Source organism: Hemicordylus capensis, chromosome 4 (genome assembly GCF_027244095.1).
Source record: "Hemicordylus capensis ecotype Gifberg chromosome 4, rHemCap1.1.pri, whole genome shotgun sequence".
NCBI lineage: Eukaryota > Metazoa > Chordata > Lepidosauria > Squamata > Cordylidae > Hemicordylus > Hemicordylus capensis.
This window is the reverse complement of record NC_069660.1, coordinates 155,705,016-155,726,217: the sequence shown is the minus strand read 5'-3', so window position 1 is coordinate 155,726,217 and position 21,202 is coordinate 155,705,016. Positions and strand designations below refer to the sequence as shown.

Below are 21,202 nucleotides of genomic sequence, written 5' to 3'. Positions count from 1 at the left end.
TGCAGATTTGATGTTTGCATTTTTTACATGGCATCTTCTGGAGTTACTATCATAAAATATTGGCAGGAATTGTGTTGGTGTAATGTGCAACTGTGAGTAGGGAGGGGAGAAATGTGAAATTATGAGTAGGAACAGGGATTAAATTTAAAACAATGTGAATTCTGATTTTTATTAAAAACCTGGATGAACAAATGTGTTTTAACCACCTTGTTAGAAGTCATCAGATGTTAGTTAATGTCTGTGTTCAAGATTTTCTAGAGTTAAGTTTCTTTTAAAGGACTGCTATATTGTTCATCCATGATAGGTTCTCATCTTACAAGAGCTGGCAATTTCCGGTCATTTTTTTCTTCTCTTGAAGAGCTGGAACAATGATTTCTGCCTTGGTTTTCTCTGTTAGGGACATAGGAATATATAAAGAGTCAGACCATTGGTCCATCTAGCTCAATGTTGTCTACACAGATTGGCAGTGGCTTCTCCAAGGCTGCAGGCAGGAATCTCTCTCAGCCCTATCTTGGGGATGCCAGAGATGGAACTTGAAATCTCAGATGCTCTTCCTAGATCAGCTCCATCTCCTAAGAAAATACCTTGTTGTGCTGACACATGTGGTCTCCCATTCATATGCAACCAGAGCAGACCCAGCTTAGCAAAAGGGACAAGTCATGCTTGCTACAACAAGACCAGCTAACAGTTAATTTCCCCCTTCTGCCTGTATAGTTTTCCCTCTACCCCAAATTTAAGCAAATAACATAAAATTGCTTTTTAGAATATGACAGATTACTGCAATTCTCAGCATGAATAGTGTGAATGCTGTGCTAGTTGGAGTTTGGCAGTGTGAATAACTGCTGCAAGGTGTGAAGCTAGGAAGGCTAACTAAAAAAAGAATCTTGCGATGATGTGGACAGCAGTTCTAACTTCTGTCTCTTGCCCTTTTATTACTCTTCAAGTAGTTTGTCTGACTTCATAGACAAGCAGTGGCAAGACAGAGGTGTTGGGGATAACATGTCTACCCATCTGGAAATTAAGCTATGGAACTCTGATGATATGAAGCTCTTCATGTTAATACAACACCATCCTTGAAATACAAGTTTGCTGGGAAGCAATTAAGATGTTGATTTTGTTGTTGTTGTTAAATTTATATACCGCCTTTCATTAAAACAATCCCAAGGCAGTTGATGGGCAAACAGTGACTTGGATAATAAGTTACACAACTCCTTGGGCTGAAAGACCTTGTGTGGTCTTTGGGAGATATTTGCTCCCTACTGTTTAATTAAAATCTCCAGCACCCTCGAATAAAAAAAAATGCTCTTTGAACTCTGTATTTACTTGGTAAAATTATAAACTTCAGTTAAGAGTTCTGTTTTGTGACTGCTGTTTGCTTCCTTTTGACCAGCAGCCACAGCTTTATTCATTGTTTGCTTGCTTAGCGGTTGAGTTTAGATGAGAGAGGGAGAACCCAAAAGGCTTACTGAGTTCAATGAAACTTCTTCCCAGTAGGTGATTGTATTGTTGCAGCCTCAGCTTTCTATGTGCAGGAATGTTTGTTGTCATAGGATGATTTGCAAGGTATCTGTACTTGGATGAATTCATGGTACCGTTTTGCGTTTGTATGTGTCGTAGCCAGATAATACCCTCTACTAGTCCCAGGGAGTACTGTGGTGGGATTAAACTTAACTTAGTAGAAAATAGACTACTTGAGTCGAGCTACAATCTGCAGACCCCTACATTTCCACCTTAATGCTTCATAGTAAACGAGAAGTTACAGTTGATCTGACTGTTTGTGTTGAAAACCTGAGTACAGTGAAGAAACGAAGGGCTACATCCAGTGATAGTCTTGATTCTTAAACAGGAAGATATAGAGGAGAACCTAACTGTTTGGTACACCTGAAAACAAAACAAACTGAATAATTGCTTGCTTGTTAGATATATATTTGTCTGGGACAGATGGAAAATATTTATTTAACATATTTATATACCACCCTGCATTTTGGCGGTGGTATATAGCATTTAATAACAATTAAGTGACTTTTCCTTGTTTTAAGTCAGACATTCCTGGTTCTCTTGAGGTTTGTTATGGAGTTCCTGCACACCCAAACGTGATGTTGCGTTTCTGACAGTTACTTGGCAATGTTAAAGTTGCCTCTTGTTGAGTCCTAAACATGCACAGGGTATATGTTTGAAAATACAAAGTGTTGTGTCATGGGGAACAATAGGCAAATTGTTAATACAGTAAAGCTTCAACAAGGAAACTGTGACTTCTTCCAGTTGTTTGAGAGACTAAAGATGTCAAGTGGTGTTCGAAAACAAATGGGTCTTTCATCTTTATTGTTGAGTGTTGAAAACTAGATGCACTTGTGTGTGTACCTCATTATTGGAATTGTTTGGGTGATGAGCAACAAGTGATTCAAAACTAATTTTAAGGGTTCTACCTGGCCTCCAATTTGTCAGCCTGATGGTGAAGAGCACTGTTCCCTCTAACGCGTGTGCACAAGTGCTCAGTTCATTTTAGATCCCACTCAGGTTGAAGGCCTCATTCTGAATGCAGGTGCGCACATACTGCCTTGATACTGCTGCCCAGAACAAAACTCAGTCCGCACAGATGAAAAAAAATTAGAGGGACCACTGGTGAAGAGTGGGAGGAACAGCTGCTGTGCCAACTGGGCATAACAGCAAATTATTTAGGATGCCAGGCAGGTGCTTGGCCATTCACTTACAGCTCTTGCTATAAAACTAGTTGTTCATGGGTATCATCTTGGATCAACAGTGCGACAGGCTTTGTTTATGTTAAAGGGATGCAGGTGTTTCTATTACACCTTTTAAATAGGTGTAACCAAACATTCTGAACTTGGAGCAAGTGGCTCTAAGCTTTAGAAACCATAGTTGCAACACAGTTTTGTTAACTTTTAATAGAATGCCCTCTATTTTAACTTAACAAAGTTGGATGGGAAATAGGGGACTTTCCTGATTGGTAAGACTTCTTAACTTTGATTTAAAAGCTATATTATTACAGTGCATGGTAAAACAAAATCTGAAATGCTTTCTTCCCCTTCCTCATCTTATCCTACAAAGATGGTATTAAATAATAATTGGGTAAAGTTGCATGGTAATAGAAGATTTTGGAAACCTAGCATATTTGTCATGCAAGCTGTTACCTTTGCAAAATGTTTGCAACTTGCATTGTTTGTTTTCTTTGATATTTGGCAGAGTATGTCATCAACTTGACACTTTATGGTTTTCTGTGCCTGCTTAATGGATAAAAGAACTTGTTACATGAATTATCAAAATAATTTGCAAAGCAATCCTAATGCATATTTACTTAGAAATAAATTCTTTTGCATTTAATAGGGTTAGGGATGTGTTCAAAACATGATTCAGTGTCTGGATCATGGGCACATCCCACTAAAACCGAGGGCTTACACAACCCTTTTAACACAGGGGAGCAAGTGCATACTTGCGCCTCCTATGATTGCCACTACTGCTGTAATCTTGGTGCTCCTCCCAGCTATGCCTGTGTACTGACAGGGGATCTCTCTGTTGCCCCTGCATGACGCCAGCACGCACATGGCCTCTGTGCATGCGCAGTGGCCATTTGCGTGGTCATTAACCATGCATGGAGGCCCTGTGTTTGCTGGTGTTGTGCAGGGGCAGCTGGGAGAAAACCTGCTGGTGTGCAAGCATAGTTGGGGGGAGCCCCAGGATTACGGCAGTGACAGTGGTCAGAAGAGGAGCCAGATATGTCTTCCTTCTGGGTTGAAAGGGCTGTGTAAGTCTTCTGTTATAAAGGGATGTGCCTGTGACTTGGATGCTGAATCACGTTTTGGTACATCCCTAAATAGGGTGTATTCCCAGGAAAGTAAGTGTAAAATAGCAGTCTCTCTCTTTTAAAAAGTGTTTGTGCTGGCAAACCTAAGCTTATCTCTCCGTTTTTTGGCAGGCTTTCAAGGAAATGCTGTATGCAGCCCAGGACCAGGCACCTTCTATAGAAGGTAAGCAAACTAATTATTCCATTACTTATGGAACTCTGTGTGTCCAGCCCAGAATCTCCTCCTCTTTGAATAAAGTCATCTCAAACTGGCAGTGTAATGCATTTGTTCTTCCTTAATCTTAAATAGCCACTATTTTTCTGTATTCTTGCTTTCCTGTTTTCGTGATTGGTTGCTTTAATAGTGAGCACATCTAATCGTGGAGTACAAAGGAATTAGTCCAATGATAGCTGTTCCATTCCATACTCTTTCTGCTGCTCCACTTCACTTGTAAATACAGGCTATATTTGTACTTGGTGTGATGCAGATAAAGAGTATAAACATACGTGTGTAAATTTTATTCCCCTCCTCCCCATTTAGAAGAGAGAAGAAAGATAGAGGAAAGGGAGTGAGGGCAGCTAAAAGTATGAACTATATGTGGTGACTTATTGGCTGCTGTGGCACTCAAGGAAAATGCTGCAGCTTGCTTATCTGTTTGCCTTCTTTCACAACTAGGAAGCCTAGCACTTCCAGCCATTCTGCCTTCGTTGAAGTTGGGGGCTTCCACTTCTGTAGGATGAGTTCAGTTGCTTAACTTTCTCTGAAGTAGATCCTGCAAGGTAGTCCAGGATTTAATATTTCTTTCATTTCAGTGACTCAAGAGCATCTATGCAAAAAGTCTTTTTGATCTATCCTATGTGGTCTGTAATATATTGCCAGCCAAAATGAAAATTATCAGGTGCTCCTTGTCACAAGTGTTCATGGCTATCTCTCTTCTTACTATAGTGAATAAACTTTTTAAAAATGCACGTTCTAAGAACTCAGTCCAAAAACCTGTTAAATGTTAAGATGAAGAGCACCAACAGTTGAGTCTGTGAAACTTTGCACAGGTTGCTACACAGATACAGTGGTGATGGTGCATTGTTGAAGATAAAACGTTGGCACCAATGAGGATGAGAATAACAGGACTGGATCGTTGTTGGAGTGGAAGGAGACTGGCCATCTGCAGAGTTGGTCATGGATCTGATACTGTTCAATATCCTCGTGAATTGTGGTGATAGATGGGCACTTCTTCATAACTAGGAAGAACTGTAACTCTAAAAGAGAGCCTCCACATTCAAAGTAGTCATGCTAAAGTGTGAGCTGAGCTGATAGACACATTTGGCAAGGGCAAATATAAAGTATTGCATGTAGGATGGGGGTGGGGGGAACCTAGGACTGTAAGCTTTCATTGATTGGTGTGATTAGTTAACTAAAACTTTAATCGCAGATTAAAAAAGCACACTAACTATTAAGTAAACTAGTCTTGGAACAGATACTAGTCTTGGAACATTTTATGTTCTTGTAAAGAGTTCTTTCACACAAGGTTTTAAAAAGGGTATTTGAACTTCTTACATCCTTTCAATTGAATAAACAGTCACAGTTACTAAGGCATATATTTTATTTTGAAATGATTCCCTTCCTCTGTGTAACATGATTCAGAAGTAACACTCCTTAAATTGCTAAATGCTTGATATCAGTGATGAAAGTGCCTAAAACTCTTTACCTTGTAAATTGGTACTAAGCACTGCTAGTATTGGGTGGAAATGTGTATGGATTTGACTGGAGGAATAGAACACAAGCATTGTCCACTTGAGTGGTTTGGAAGCCACCGCTAAACCTCTTAAAATAAACATGATTTTCCTTGATTGAAAATGGTTAATTTTTAAAAGAAATAATTGTGACTATTATTTCTGCCTCCTTTAATTCGGAGACACTCCCACCACCTTTATTGTGTGTTGTGGTATATAAATAGTTATATAACTTAAAGGATTAACTAAGAAAATATTGATTAGTTGAGTTGTAGAAAAAAATTGAATTTGCAAGGAATAGAGCTGGTTGAAGATCATAATCAATAACATAACTAAGGAGAATTTTAGCACATTCTGGCATTAGTTGGGATACAGATTAGGCCTGTACTTTGGCATGGCTGAATCAAAATAAGTTGCAGCAGCATCTCCTGTGTATTGGGAGAAGGCAGCTGCCTCCATGTGGTTCTGGTGTGCGTTTGTGTAGTGGGGGCTCCTTTATGCAAAGCCGAGCCCCATACCACCCCAACAATGGCTGGGATAGCATGGAGAGCATGGGGGAAGTGTGTGTGGTGAATGCTGAGAGGGATAGTCCTTTTAAGCACATTCCCTATGAACTTGCACCATGAATCTTTATGGTATTTTCCAAGTTTGCTGTGATTGGCAGAGCTAGTTTGAAGGAATTGGCCTCACCAGTCAAGATTGAGGTAGGTGTAACCTGGTCAGTAAACATGAGTTGGGGTTCCCACACCTCTAACTAAAAACATACCTTTTGGGCTGGATCAGACTAGGGATGTGCCGAAATGTGATTCAGTGTCTGAATTGCTGGCACAATCCCTTTAAAACTGAGGGCTTCCACAGCCCCTTTAACAAGGAGGAGAGCAGACACCTGTTGCTGCTCCTCCTCACCACCACTTCTGTAATCCTGGTGCTTCTCCCAGATATCTTCTCATGCTGGCGGGGTGTCTTCCAGCTGCTCCTTTGCATGATGTTTGCATACACATGGCCTCTGTGCATGTGTGGTGGCCATATGTGTGGGCAGCATGGTTGCTGACGATGCAAATGACCACCGAACATGTGCATACTGGTGTCAATCTCAGGGGCAGCTGGGAGACACCCAACTGGCACGTAAAGATATCCGGGAGGAGCACTGGAATTACAGAAGTGGTGGCGAGTGGGAGGAGTAGCAGGTATGGACTTGCTCTCTTCCTTGTTGAAGGGGTTGTGAAAGACCTCATTTTTAAAGACTTTACTAGCAGTGTTGAGTCCCAGCTTGGATATTGGACCTAAACGAGACTCCCCGTAGGGGTTCTAGGCAAGTGAAAGAAGTCACGTATAATATGACTTGTAAACTACAGAGAAATCGAATCTTGAGATCAGAGTAGTGAGATGGTTGACTCTTTAGGATTTAAAGGTAAATCAGTTATCACAGTTGTCTCCTGTGTCTTTTTACAGCATATGCTGTTTCATGTGCTTGAGAAAATCACTGACACTTTCTTTCTTGTCTGGTCTGACTCTTCTGAACTGTATATGTAGTCTGTGGTCTGACTCTAGTGAATTTCCTGTCTAGTTCCAGCCTGAACTTAGTTGATAATACTTGGTTTTCTCAGATTTCTGGAATTTATTGTTCTTGGAAATGACAAAGGCTGTCCGTCGAGGAGGATTTGTAAACCTTTACTATCCTTCTGATGAGAGATTCTAGAGCTGAGCTACATTGTATGTATGTAGATCTTTTAAGACTGTCCCCTTCTCTCCCATTGAATATATGGGCTGTAGTTTAGTGGAAGAGCATGTGTTTTATGCGTAGAAGGACTTTGGTTCTGTGTCTTCAGTTTAAAAGGATCATGAGTAGCTGGGCTGGAAATTTTTGTCTGGATTTCAGGAAAGCATAGAAAATCTTCATAATATGGAGTTGAAAGGAGCTAATTTCTTTGAGGGTGTGCATTTAAACTGACTTTCAAGAGAGCTACAGCCAAATATGTCAATAGAGCAAGTCCCATTGAATACTTGATTGTAGCCTGCTCAATGAACAAAAGACAGTTGGAGTTTTTTGCTTTCAAGAACATAGAAATAATAAACCTATGATGCTAACTTGTTAACATTAAAGATTCACAAATATTCCAATTGCTACTTGGCACTGTGCATAGGCTCCTGATTCCTGAGAATACTACTTTGGTTTATAATCTTTTATTTGTTAGCCATCCTGTAACAAATTGTTCTCTGGGCAGCTCACGGCGCAGCATTTGCTATTTAAGGTCCAATCATGGCAGAGAACTTCAAATGTGCAGTGGCAAATACTTTCTAGTGCTGAGTTATCCTCATGTACAGAGCAATAAGTATTATCTTTCACTTTACCAATCTGCCTACTTAACTGTACTCTTCATTTGTGGTTTTGCTTTGTTTAGACTTGCATTTATTAGATTTTATTGGATAGTGGGGAAGGGGGAGAGTTGAACTGACTCTTGAAGCTAAACCTATTTGTTTAAACCCTTTTAAAAGTATTTTTAATGTAGAGTGAGTGTGTGTGTGTATATATATGCACGTGCGCACTACCAGGATAAAGATCCAGAGAAGCATGGATGAAAAACTGAGTAAACCTTGCCTGTTACTATTCCTTTTAGGGATGGGCCTAAGTCTTTGGAAGAACACAGGTGCTGCAAGCAGAAGTTCCCAACTTCAATTACTGGCAGTTCCAGTAACAGTTTTCAGAGGTTGGGCAGCACAGCCCAGGGCTCTGCCCTGTGATGTTGGAGAGCCACTGCATCACAGACAGCACTGGGCTAGATACAGCAATTGTCTGCTTGGTAGCAGGCAGCTTAATGTTTTTTTAATAAATCAGGATTCTGCTGTCATATTGGTCCCACAGAAAGAGTGGATACAGAGAGAGATCTTGAATGGGCCATGGGTGGTTTTGGGGTTGGCAGAAAGAAAAACTTCTGAGACACAGTGACAAAGTCTGCTTCCTATAGCTGTTCAGGACTTAATGACAGACTGACATTTGTTTTACTCCTATAGAAATGCATTAGAGGGTCTCAACATAGCCCCGTAAGTAAATGCAAATATTATTGGAAATTGTTCTGAAAATAATATCAGATGTAGTGAACAGAAAACCTCTCTTCTCTAAGATGTCCAATTGCAAGAGTTCTCTACAGCCCAACTGGTTTTGAGAGAAGCTTAACTTTGCATATTGTTATGTTGTTTTTAAGAAGCATGAATTATCACTTCTTCTGGCAGAACTAATTGAAATGTCATTGTACTGATATTCTGCTCTGTAACTTCCTGATTTTTTGTAGGAGTCAGCTGATGCTAACAAGGATATGTAAGAAATCAAACAGGTTGTTAATTCATAAAGAAAAGAAAAGGGACAGACGTAATGTAACTTCATCAAATTACTGCCATCTACTTCCACAGGTTGATACTGTCTCATCCCAAATGGTCTACAATGGTACCATGGTAGCATTACATGATTCATACTTGCCTGCATTTCTTAGGGGATTTACTGGCATGAGAATAGCTTTGCTAGTGAAATTAACTCAGTATTCCATTTTTCTGAGGCTTGGGGGTTAGGGTTGCCAAGTTGGGGCCTCCGCATTGATCCTTGGCTCTCAGCTCCCTTGAGTGTGTATGACTTCTGTTGTAACGTCATCATGACCCTTTAATAGAAATGAGAATGAAGAAATGAATAGAAGTGAATGCAATTGCTTGTTTTCCAAAGCAGGCAACCAACACTGATGCCCAGGCTGTTCTTGTGTATCGGTGTTGGTTGCTTTGGAGGGTGCCAAGGCTATTTGAGTTGTGTATCAGGATAACATTTCCTTGGAAGTGTGAAGTGTTTCGGCAAAGTAATGAAATTCCATCCTTGCAAAGCAAACCGTGTTTTGCTCTCTTGCCCCTCAGTAAGACAGGTCTGGACTGTCACTGCTGGGCACTGACTGATTATTTCTACTTCGTGAACAGATGTGTTGGTATCTCCCCAAGCTCCTTAGAATTCAGCTTCTTTCAGTGGCCTGGAGATTAGAGTGTGCCTGTAAATTATTCATTCTGATTATCTGCCTGAATGGCCAGAATCAGCATTTGATATTTTCCCTAGGATCCCTGTTGCTGTAAAGGGTGGTGGTGTTTAAACAGACGTTTAAAATAGACTGTGTGTGAGTGAGAGAAATTATCCTTTTGGGTTCTGTTTCCGGGCTTGGTTGCACCTAACAACTTATTCCACATAAACATATGTTCATGTTTGGATTTCCCCCCCATGCTTCTCAGTTCACGTGTAATTGTCTGCCTTTTGGTATTTAAAAAGATGCCATTTAAAAAAAAAGATGCTTAGCCCCCAGAAGAAATCAAAGAATCTGACCATGTGGCCTCTCTACATACAAAGTATACAGGGAATATGCAAGGTTATTTGAATAGGGAGGAAAAGCTGATGTGTATGAAGATCGAGCATTCAAGCTAGAGGGCATACATTTTTGATTGCTTGTCTGTATTTCCATTTGTGAAGGTTTTCCTGCTCATTTGCAATGCACTCTTGATCTGGGGGAGGGGAATGTATTTCAGCATTTTTCAAAGTGAATTAGATGGGCTTGAGCAATACTGGAGCTTGATGGATTTCTTTAGGCCTGTTAAATTAGTCTTGTAATCCACTCCCCCCTTGTGTTAATGTATAGTAAATGCAAGTATGCTAGTTGCTTTGAGTGTGGTGGTATTGCTGCTACTTGGGTAATAAGACAGATGTGAGTGGCAGTTCCACACTCATTGGCAAGATTTCTGCAGAAGTTCATCTTTGCAGGATTGTTCATGATACAGAATGGTTCTTTCAGGCAGCAGAATCCAGAAAGGCACAATTTCTCTTATCTTAGTACTGTGTATTAATGTGTCATTTAATATAAGTAGCAAAGAGTGTCATTTCTACTTTCTGCTTTAAAAGCAGAAGTGTCTAAGGCTGGCACTGCTTCTGCGCTTCTGTTCCATTCACTTCCTGTGTTTTAAGCTGATTTTGCCTTTTTCTCTACCCCACCCGGATTTAAATTTTGGTTTTGCTGCTGTAATCCAGGCAGTCCATTTGGTGTTAGAAGCTCATCAGGTATTGGCAAAAACATCTGAAGGCTTGTTTGTTTGTTCGATTTCTATACTGCCTTTCCAAAAATGTCTCAGGGCGGTTTACACAGAGAAATAATAAATAAATAAGATGAATCCCTGTCCCCAAAGGGCTCACAACCTAAAAGCAAACATAAGATAGACACCAGCAACAGTCACTGGAGGAACTGTGCTGGGGGTGGATAGGGCCAGTTACTCTCTCCCTGCTAAATAAAAGAGAATCACCATGGTAAAAGGTGCCTCTTTGCCAAGTTAGCAGATGTTGCCAAGTTAGCAGATGTTCTTCTTCTGATTTGTCTCTGTATTGTATGGCTTGTATTGTTTTAATGTGACTTCTTTGTAAACTGCCTTGGGGTAAATTTATGAAAGGCAGTATAGCAATTTAACTATGAACTGCTCAGAGTTGGCTACTTTTCCCAGCTATGATACTGCATATTTGAAATCAGTATATATGTCTTGTAAATTTGTAAACGTGGTGTATTAAAACATGTGAGAATTTTAGCCAATTGAGGTTCTATCTAGTGGACTGAAGCCAGGGTCCAGCTCATAACCACAGTATCTTCTTGAAACATAGGAAGCTGCTTTATACCAAGTCAGACCATTGGTTTGTCTAGCTCAGCATTGTCTACCCAGACTGGCAGCAGTTTCTCCAAGGTTTCAGGCAGGACTCTGTCTTGGAGACGCCAGGAAGTGAACTTTGGAACTTTCTGCATGTGTTGCCAAATGAGCTGTTCCCAAACTGGGGCCTGGATGGGATCTTCAAGAGTGGCCTCTGATGTGGTATGTGGCGCTACTGTCAGAAAAACTGTGTAGAGTTCTGGTGCTCATGTGAAAGCATGTGCCTGGGCATTCCAGATATTAAAATTGGATAGAACAGGCTTGACTGTCCTATTAAAAATGGCAGCTGTGTGTTTTTCAAAGAAGCATAAGCACAATAAGCTACTTGTAGAAATGCTTCTTTCTCCTCCTCATCCCACCCCCTACCCGGGCTGCCCTATAGCTAGGGACCAGTAGTACCTTCGATGATTATCATTTAAATTTGTGACAATTTCAAGCTGCATTGAACAAAGTTCTCCATTTGTAGAGGAATTGGTGACAACTCTATTTTAATAAGGCAAGGCTGTGAACAAACCATCATAGGAAAGTTAACTTATTTTCCAGTCTTGCATGCATTCAATAAAATCTAGAAGCTGGTACAGAATCTCTTCCCTGAAATAAAGATATGTGTATTCCTTCCTGCATGGCCTCTATCTGTACCTTAAGAGGTAGGGGTGTGTGTGTGTGTGTGTGTGTGTGTGTGCGTGCGTGCGTGTGTGTGTGTGTATACACGCCTTAGAGCCACTTCCAATCAGTATGACCTGTGTGCTAAAGTTAATGGTTGCTAGAGCTTGAAAGAACTACTTTAGTTGTCCAGTGCAGTTGTGTTAAAGTAAATTGTCCAGTTCTGTTTTTTCAGAACATAGTAGCCATATTTTGGGACAAAATGTGTTAATTGAAACTCTGGATCTATATATTATGACTTACGTGAGTATAGGCAGAGGCAATGTAGTGCTTTGTTAATTAAGTTTGAATTTCTTCATTAGTGAGTGTAAAATGTGATTCTATCATAGTTGCTGTTGAATCTCTTCTCACTCTGTGCTTTGCTCAACATTCAGTGCAAACACATACCTTGGCTCCCCCTCCTTTTTTTCTATGAAAGATGTGGCTGAGAAGAAGCACAGTGGTCTCAAAATATAATCTTGCCTGGCCAGATAAGAATGCTCCTATTTTACCAGCATCCTGGGAAACGACAACTCCTTAACATAATGAAAAAACAAGCTCTCCTGTGATACTGACCATGACAGTGATGCCAGTTTCATTTTGTTAATCTGCTTAAAGGTCGCACCATGTGGTGGCTATTGCAGGAAGACTGCCAAGGAGAACATTTGGATAACTGCTCTTATGATTAAATATTTTTAAAGTAAACAAGGACACATGTAGAGCAGAAGTCAAATTATTTGGCTTCCCATTGCTGCACTTATTATCCTTAAAGATATTGGCTTCAGCAATGCTCAGAATCGTTTCGAAAAATATTTAAAACTTCTGTAGCTAAACTTTCACATGCAAGCTGCCCACTAGGGAGTCTGTATGTGGGGCGGGGAGACGATTGAATTTGAAAGCAAAAATAAACTCCACTACCATTAAAAAAATCTTTTTTATTTCAGTGGGTTACAACTTGAACTCTGCATTTAATCTACGCTGGATGGGTCCACACAATTGTTGTGATGTCAGCTCAATAAAAAATTAAGATCTTGATGGTGTACACACTCCTATGGAAAATTTTGTGTGACTTCAAGGGTTTTTTTTACTGATTCCAGACTGCTGCGAAAAACCAGACATTTAAGCCAAGATAAATGATTTAAGATCATAACTAAGGTTTTTAATGTCAGGTTTGTGTGTAGCAGTGAAAAATCCTGAGATCATATGACCTGCCCACAAGAATGTGTGTAGAAAGAGATCTATGTTCTTTGTTAGCTGTCATCACAGTGATCATGTGAACCCACTCTTTGAATCTAGCGCATTGTATGAAATAAAGTTTACAAGCCGATCCCCGCACAGAGCATCTGCACATTTTTTTGGGCCGGCTACCTCTCCCCCCCCCCCGCCCCAGTCTCCAGCCAGGCCTCCATGGCCCGGCAAGGCCCACCGCCGCCACCTCTGTCCTCCACCACAGACGCACCTCAGCCAATCAGGTGCGTTCCTCCACTCCGCTGCCCAGCCAATGAGCTGGGTTGCCGGGACGCATCCCCACAGAGGCTGAGGCACGTCTACGGGGATAAGCATGGGACTTGATTATTCTATTCTGTCCTTTCCCAAAATCTGTTTAGATCCTGGTGTTTGTAGGTTTCCCCCTGCAAACCACTTGTGTGTACTTGTATCCCACTTTTCTGTCGACAAATAAAGTTGACTAGGACTAGTTTGAATAAAGTCGTTTGATCCCAGCATAGGCTTCTATAAGTAGAACTGGTACTCTAGAACAGAAGAAGAGACAAACTACACCGGATGTCTGCTCATGTTCTGGATGTCTCAGCCTTGCCAGTAGGACAAGGAAGAACTCTCCCAAGACTGAACCCAGTCTAGATCAGGACAGGGCTGTTTGCTCCTGCTGCAGTTACTCCTTCAGAGAAAAGAATGAGAGAGGTCAATGGTAAGTGCCAGATATGGAAAACTGTTCTCCTTGAGCTGTGTATGGGTTACTTCTCAGCGAACTGATTGTCAGCATGCAAGGTATGTACATGTGTAATGCTGCAAGTCCTGCTTCCATTACTATACCTTGTCAAAAGTGGTCATGAGCGTGTTCTAAAGGAGCTTGAAGCAGTTTTAAAGAACAACTTCTTGTATTCATCCCAGGACTTTGAAGACATAGTTCTCAGATAAGCTGCCCATTATTTCAAGAGGATGTCGTTAATACCATAAAAGATGCCTGTAGAAATTACACACCAATATGCACACACATTATACTTGAAGGATGCAGCTGTTAGTTGGAGGGCACCATTTTGGCCTTGTTGGGTACAAAGCTCTCACACTAAGGGCGAAACTAAATGCACTGCTAACAATGTCATTATCTAGTTGGTTTTTTTTAATTCTTAAAATAGTTTTTTAAAAAAACACCCTGTGATCTGCTAAGACTGTTGCTTAGTAGTAGAAGTAGAAGAGACTGCACTGGAGTTTAGGTTGTTTCAGTCAGTCACTCCTGTTCCAGTGTGGGACTGGTAGTCATTGCCACCACTCACTGCTTCCAAAGAGACGACAAATCCGGGTCTGAACCAACCTTTGGTGTGTCCCCGCAGAGCGAGAGCCAGGCTTGATTCACCCCTTTCAGGTAAGTTTTCCTTTTAAGTAGCTCAACCAAGTGGTCAGCTCATGCGGAGCGGCAACTCCAGAGTCTCTGAGCATGCGTACACCAGAGGCAAGATTGTCCACTCTAAAAGCTTATTTTATTAATCTGCAGGAAACCAAGGTGGGTAGGCATTAGTAAAATAAAACAAAAGTCATTTCTAGCTTCTAACATACTCTACAATCTAAGCAAAGCACTTGCATATCTTGATGATGGGTGGTTCAGCAAATAGATGGAAAGTAGCTGACCTCTTTACACAAGCAACACACAATTTTTAAAGCGTTTCTTAGGTGCACAGCTTTCACCAATCAAAGGTAGGCCATGAGGACTCAGGTTGACAGCTCCTCGACCAATTAGAGGCTTAGATCCCCGCCCACCCAACCCCCACCTCCGGCTGGCCAGAGGCGACTTTGAGGCTGCCACCTGTCTGTAGTTAAAAGAGTTTTTTCAGGTTACCATCCTCACAGGGAGTTGTGGTACAAAGTGTTCATTTCTCCTGCACTAGTCAGGATTAGTGAGTTGATTCAGGGCAGGACTGGTGGATGCTGTAAATGTGGCACTCTCACTTTTAGGATAATGGAGGCTAACTCCCATAATGCAAAGGATTCTTTCACAAAGGTGGTTAATCCTTTAATTTAACATTTTCTGCCAAAAATTCCTACATTGAAAGTGCTATTGTAGCAAATGGCACCTTTGGAGCAAATCTTCTGCTAACTGAACAAATAGGCACCTTTTCAAAAAGTGGTGATTCTCTTTATTTAGCAGGGGCAAATCCGGCCCTATCCAGCACAGCATCCCTCCAGTGGCTTTTGCTGGGGTCTACCTTGTGTTGCTTTCTTAGATTGTGAATCCTTTTGGGGACAGGGAGCCATCTTTATTTATAGCTATGTATACCACTTTGGGAACTTCTGCTGAAAAGTGGTATATAAATATTCATTGTATTTGTAAATAACACCTTGTGGTGGAACAGTCTTCAGTGGCAAAATGGCACAGTTAGTGTTATTAGATTGCACCCCCATCCCTATTTTAAAAGAAGAAAAATGACCATATATCACATCTAGTTTGGCCCTATGGTGGAGTCTTTGAAAAGTACAACTGCCCACTGCTTTGATGTGTAGCTTTTAGATCCAGAAGCTCTCTAAGGCTCTAAATCAAGGAAGCCAGGTGAGGCTAAAATCACTCATTATCAGGTTCCTATCTTTTCCTCCTTCCCACCACTCTCATGATCTGCCATCTTGAACCACTTCAAGCATGTCTGAGTTGAATTCTATTTGGCCCATCTAGTAACTGGGTAACTTCTGACACTGCTGGATGTTGGTCAGGGTTCTCAAAAAGGTGGCTAATGGGGTTGGCATATTGATTAGTCTTTACGTACTGTCACTTAATGCACAGTGCAGCCTCATGTACAACCTGCAAAGGAGGGGAGCAAGAGGATATGTATGTGGAGCTCAACAGAGGTGGTCCATCCCACGGGGAAGATCTTTAGCTGCTCATCATCAGCCTCTGTGCCCCTCTAACAACTTCATTCTAAGTATTCACAAATACATTCTTTAGGATCTGGCAGAAATTTCGGGACAGACTGGGCTGGGAGTACTTTAGATAATTAACATACAGAATTTCTTCCTACAAGTTGTGGTGATGGTGAACTTAAATGATAGGACAAACCCATGTATTATAGGACATAAGAGCCCTGCTGCCTAAGACAAGTCAGTTGAGCTTAGCTTCTTGTTTCCCACAGTGGCCTATTGGATGCCTCTGGGAAGCCCAGAAACAGGTGATGAAGATAAGCCCCCACTCCTGCCATTGCTACCCTGCAATTAGTATTCAGAGGTATACTGCTTCTGAAGCTAGAAATAGCATATAGTCATTAAGCCTAGTAGTTATTAATAGACTTGTCCTTCATGAATTTCAGTTTCTCTCTTAAAACCATCTAAGCTAGTGGTCATCAGCACATTCTGCAATAACAAATTTGATAGCCAGACTATGTGCTGTATCAAGTTATACTTTTGTCTGCCCTAAATCTCCTGCTAGTTGGTTTCATTGGATGGTTCTTTCTAGTGTTAGGGAGAAAAACTTTCATCTGTTCACTTTTTCATATCATGCATAAATTTATAATCCTCTATTAGTGTATGCACCCTTAATTTCCCTTTTTCTAAACAAAAAAGTGCCAAATGTTTTAGCCTTTGCTCATAAGGAAGGTGTACTAAACTCCATTATCATTTTTGTTTCCTCCTATTATACTTTCAGTTCAGTTATTTGAGATGAGGGGACCAGAGCTATAAACATTATTTAAAAAATACTATAGCTGTACAACAGATATACTGATATCATCAGTTTTATATTCTCTCAGCCCCCTTCCTAATTACCTCTAGCATGAAATCTACCTCTTTTACTGCTGCCATGTACAGTACCAGATAGTTCAATGGATAGTTCCATTGAACTATCCACCATGACCCCAACATCCCTTTCCTGGTTAGTCCCTGAAAGCTCAGACTCCGTGTATATGTGAGACAGATTTTTTGCCCCAATGTGCATCACTTCACACTCATTTATCTAGAACAGTATTGATTGTATTGTTGCCCACTCGCACAGTTTGGGGATCTTTTTGAAGTTCCTTGTAATGCATTTGGATTTCACTGCCCTAAATAACTTGCTATTTCCCACAAATTTGTTGTCCTCGCTGCTTTTCCCAATTTTCTAGATCATTTCTGAACAAATTAAAAATGTATTAATCCCAATAGACATCCTTGCGGGAACTTAATTCCCTCCATTGTGAACACGCTTCATATGTTCCTACCCTCAGTTTGCTGTCCATGAATCACTTATCAATTCATAAATATTTAAATCCCATGACTGCTGAGTTTACCCAAGAGCCTTTGATGAGTAACTTCTTGTCAAAACTGTTTTTGAAAGCCCAAAGTATAACTTGCAAACAGGTGTAATGTGTGAAGAAATGCAAGTTTAGCTTGCAGTTACTCCCACAACAGTGAGAATTTGCTCCACAAAGAGCAGTCTAGATTTGCCGTGTCCTCCATCACACACTCTTTCCTTTTCTTCTCCTCGCCCCAGCCACGTTACTCTACTTGGGTATCACATACAACAAAGTGCAGGAGAGGAGAGGTTGCACTCCCTTGACAATCCCTGTATCCAAAGTTGGCTATAGGGCTTGCTTTCAAGCAACTTTGGGGCTTGAAATCGTCAGTCTTGCAGGTATTGAAAACAGCATTGGACTGTTTCACAGGATTCTGTATTGGGTTGATCTCAAATGTAAAATGCATTAACTGGCCAATATGTGTTCTACTGAACAACGAAAACTTGGCTCTAAATAATGTAACATATTTTTGCATGAAAATGACACAGTGTGAAACTTTAATAATGAAGGTGGCCTCTCCACCCACTGTTTTGAAGCCAATGTGATGATAGTGGGATACTGAGTTGCTTCCACACTTCAAAAAGTTAGTACTGGGCAGGAAGCATATTTTCTCTGTTATAAAGAACTTATTGTGAGTAAACGTTGTAGGTTAGGAAGTGAGAATTTAAGGGAATTGTGTAACAAATAACTCAAACTATGGGCAGCTGCTAGATATAGGATGCTAGTAGCAAATGGATCTTCTGGAGTCTTATACTACCCGTGTTTCCCCAAAAATAAGACAGTGTCTTATATTAATTTTAGCCCAAAAAATGCACTAGGGCAATTAGCGGTACATCAGAAATTACTGCTAGGTCTTACTTTCAGGGTAGGTCTTACTTTTGGGGAAACAGGGTATATATGCACTGTAGCATATTTACACTGACTTTAAGGTAGCTACAACTGATTTTGCACACATGTCACTAAGAGCATGAATCTCCTTGTTGATAAGCCAGAAGCATACCTGTCCTTGTGTTCCCTCAATAATGTGAAGGATAAATGTGAGATAATTAAAGCGGAAGGTGACTGGGTTCATCTGTCTGCATTCAGTTTGCCAAGAGCCTGGATTATGGCTGTGGTCCAGCCATACTGAAGAGCCTTAGTGCTGAACACGACTCTGTTTGACTGGTTTTGATTTCAGTTTCAGACTTCTGTGATCTTAATCATCTGGTGATATTTCATTCATTCATTCATTCATTCATTCATTCATTCATTTCACAGGTGGTGTGTCTGGCTAAATAACTCATTTCATCAACAACACGATAGTCTTATTTGCCATCTTTAATATGGCTAGCTCATCTTCAAATATGGGTCAAATATGGATTTTTTGTTAGCTTGTTCTGTAAGCCTTGGAGCAAAGTGGGCAAAACTGTGGTGAGCGGTGGTGGGGGCATGCATGCTAGGGATGTGTGCAAACCGGTTTGGTGCTCCTTTTAGGAGTGCCAAACTGGTTTGAAAGTCCAGCGTTGGCCAGTTCCTGTACAATGCTGAGGTGGGCTGTAAGGAGGTATGCTGCAGCCTTGCACCAGCGGTTTTGGGGGGAGAGCTAGTGGGGGGAAAGCGGTGGGGAGGGCAAGGGCACCCTCTCTGCTTCTTAAAGGAACTGCCTCCTGGGAGTGTATGATCAAGTTCGTGCACATCCCTAATGCATGCCAGTATGACAACCTGGTGTGCCAACTGCTCTTCATGTGCTAAAATTCAATTAATCTCTGAATGGAGAACATCTCTGCTGAAACTTGCCTGGTTGCAAATTTCAGTATCAGTGTGTCATCTGACATAGAATTGATTTCCCAGGAGCCATAAATGCAGGGGCTGGTGCAACCCATCCCCCAAACCAAGCTTAAGTTGACTTTTAAATTTTATGATTAAAAAACAAAACAAAAACGTGTTGCATTTCTCTTATAGTAAGTGCTATGATTTAAAATGAAACCTGAAATTAATATGAACCAGTTAATAGAATAGGGCATAATAGGCCTTTTGCCTTCACTCACTGGCATGTGCAACAGAAGTCTACTGGTAACATCAGAGATGTGGGTTTTCTGGAAAAGGTTGGATTTCTCCCCTCATTTGCATGAAGTTTGCATTAATTTTCTCCCTCCAAAAAAATTACTATATAAATATTCCTGATGCCCTAAATAGATTGTGATCTCATTTGGCATGTTGTTTGACCTATTCATATAGTAAAAACAAAAACTACCTCCATATTAATTTCCCCTCACTGTATCAAATCTGTTTTTCAAGTAGAAATTCAATCCTTTATTACGGTCATAGACCAGCACAGGTTATAAAACAGTAATACTATACAATAAATGCTACATAAAAGGGGAAAAAATGTTACAGTATTACGGAGATTAAGATTGATATAGCAGATAAGGCTGAGATGGGAGGAATCTAAAAAATACAAATGTTTAAAATATGCTATAGAGCACAAACAGAGTAGCTAAAAAGGACACAATCTAACACTTTGTTTCGGTTGAAGACCAGCGTGATGTCAAGACAAATATAAAAGAGAGGATAATCAGCATTCCATGGGATCAGTAGCACCCAATAAAATCCAAAAAATTCTCCTCGTCACAAAGTCACTGGAAATACTACTAAAATACTACTAAAATAATTTAAGATAAAAGGGGCAGCATATTCCTGCTTATAGGACTATTACAACTCAAAGCTCAGCTCAACTCCCAAAACTGGGAGGGGATATAGAATTCAGGAGCTCTATAAAATATTATCATTAAATTAGCTGCTTTTGAACTGGTGATACCTGTCCCCACATGCCCACCTGCAACAAGCCAAGGTGTGGCTACAAATTGCTCTGGCATTAAGTCCATCGTTTATTTGCCCATTTTAAAGCTCTTCCGAAAGCGAAGGGCTGCACTGCAAAATTTGGCTACCCGTCTAGTGGCACAGGAATTACTTCTTTCCAGCAGCCTGGCAGTCATCTGAGGTAAATCAAGACCTGGGCATTTGACTGTCAAAGGGTGTATGAGATCCCAGCGCAGGTCTCTATAGAGCAGACATTCCAACAGCACATGGGTAACTGTTTCAACTTGACTCTCACCGCATGGGCAGAGCCTCTCCCTGAAGGGGATCCCTCTATATCAGCCCTCTAAGAGGGCTGAAGGCAGGGCATTGCATCTTGCCAGGGTGAAAACTCTTCTAAGAGGGGGCACCTCCAAGACAGTGAGATAGGGTGCTGGGGCCAAACAATACTTAACTGATTCCTGGCACTGAAAGTCAGGTACCCTTGCCAGATCTATTTGTCTCTCTATGTCCTCAATTCTCTGTTTGATGAGCTTCCTAGCCGTCTTCAAAGACGTAAGCAGGGCAGACTGATCAAGGCCCAAAGAAGTAATCTTTTGGTTCAGTGAGCGCTTCCAGATCGACTGATAAGAGTCCGCTAATACTAAGCGGCTCAGCCCTATCTCAGAGGAAAGGACTCTCAGCCAGTAAAACAGTGCCATTTGCCAACATCTGGCCTCAACTCTGATGAGGCCCGCCTCCAATCTGAGCCTCGCATTGGGGGTACATTTGGGGGTCTGAAATAATGCTCTCAGGAACTTAGACTGCACCACTTCTAAGGGGGACAGATCTGAGTAAGGACCCAGCTGGGCACCGTACAGTAACTGTGCCAATGATTTCGCCTAAAGTTTTAAGGCCGCGGGGATAAGATGACCACCCCTGGATCTGTAGAACTGCAAAATAGCTCGGGCGCTGTTTTGGGCAGCCTGGGCCACGTGCAAAGCATGGGCCCGTCTTGTACCTGATGAGTGAATAGCTACCCCCAAATATGCAAAGTTTT

General features: G+C 41.1%; 1 protein-coding gene across 2 annotated transcripts in view; it reads left to right on the top strand.

Moving 5' to 3' along the window:
• Positions 1-21,202, top strand: part of XPR1 (xenotropic and polytropic retrovirus receptor 1) — a 169,784-nt gene that overhangs the window by 7,815 nt on the left and 140,767 nt on the right. For both annotated transcript variants that reach the window (XM_053245279.1, XM_053245278.1), the window contains exon 2: positions 3,932-3,983. In XM_053245279.1, the coding sequence (XP_053101254.1) occupies positions 3,932-3,983 (52 nt within the window). The remainder of the gene's footprint in view (positions 1-3,931; positions 3,984-21,202) is intronic.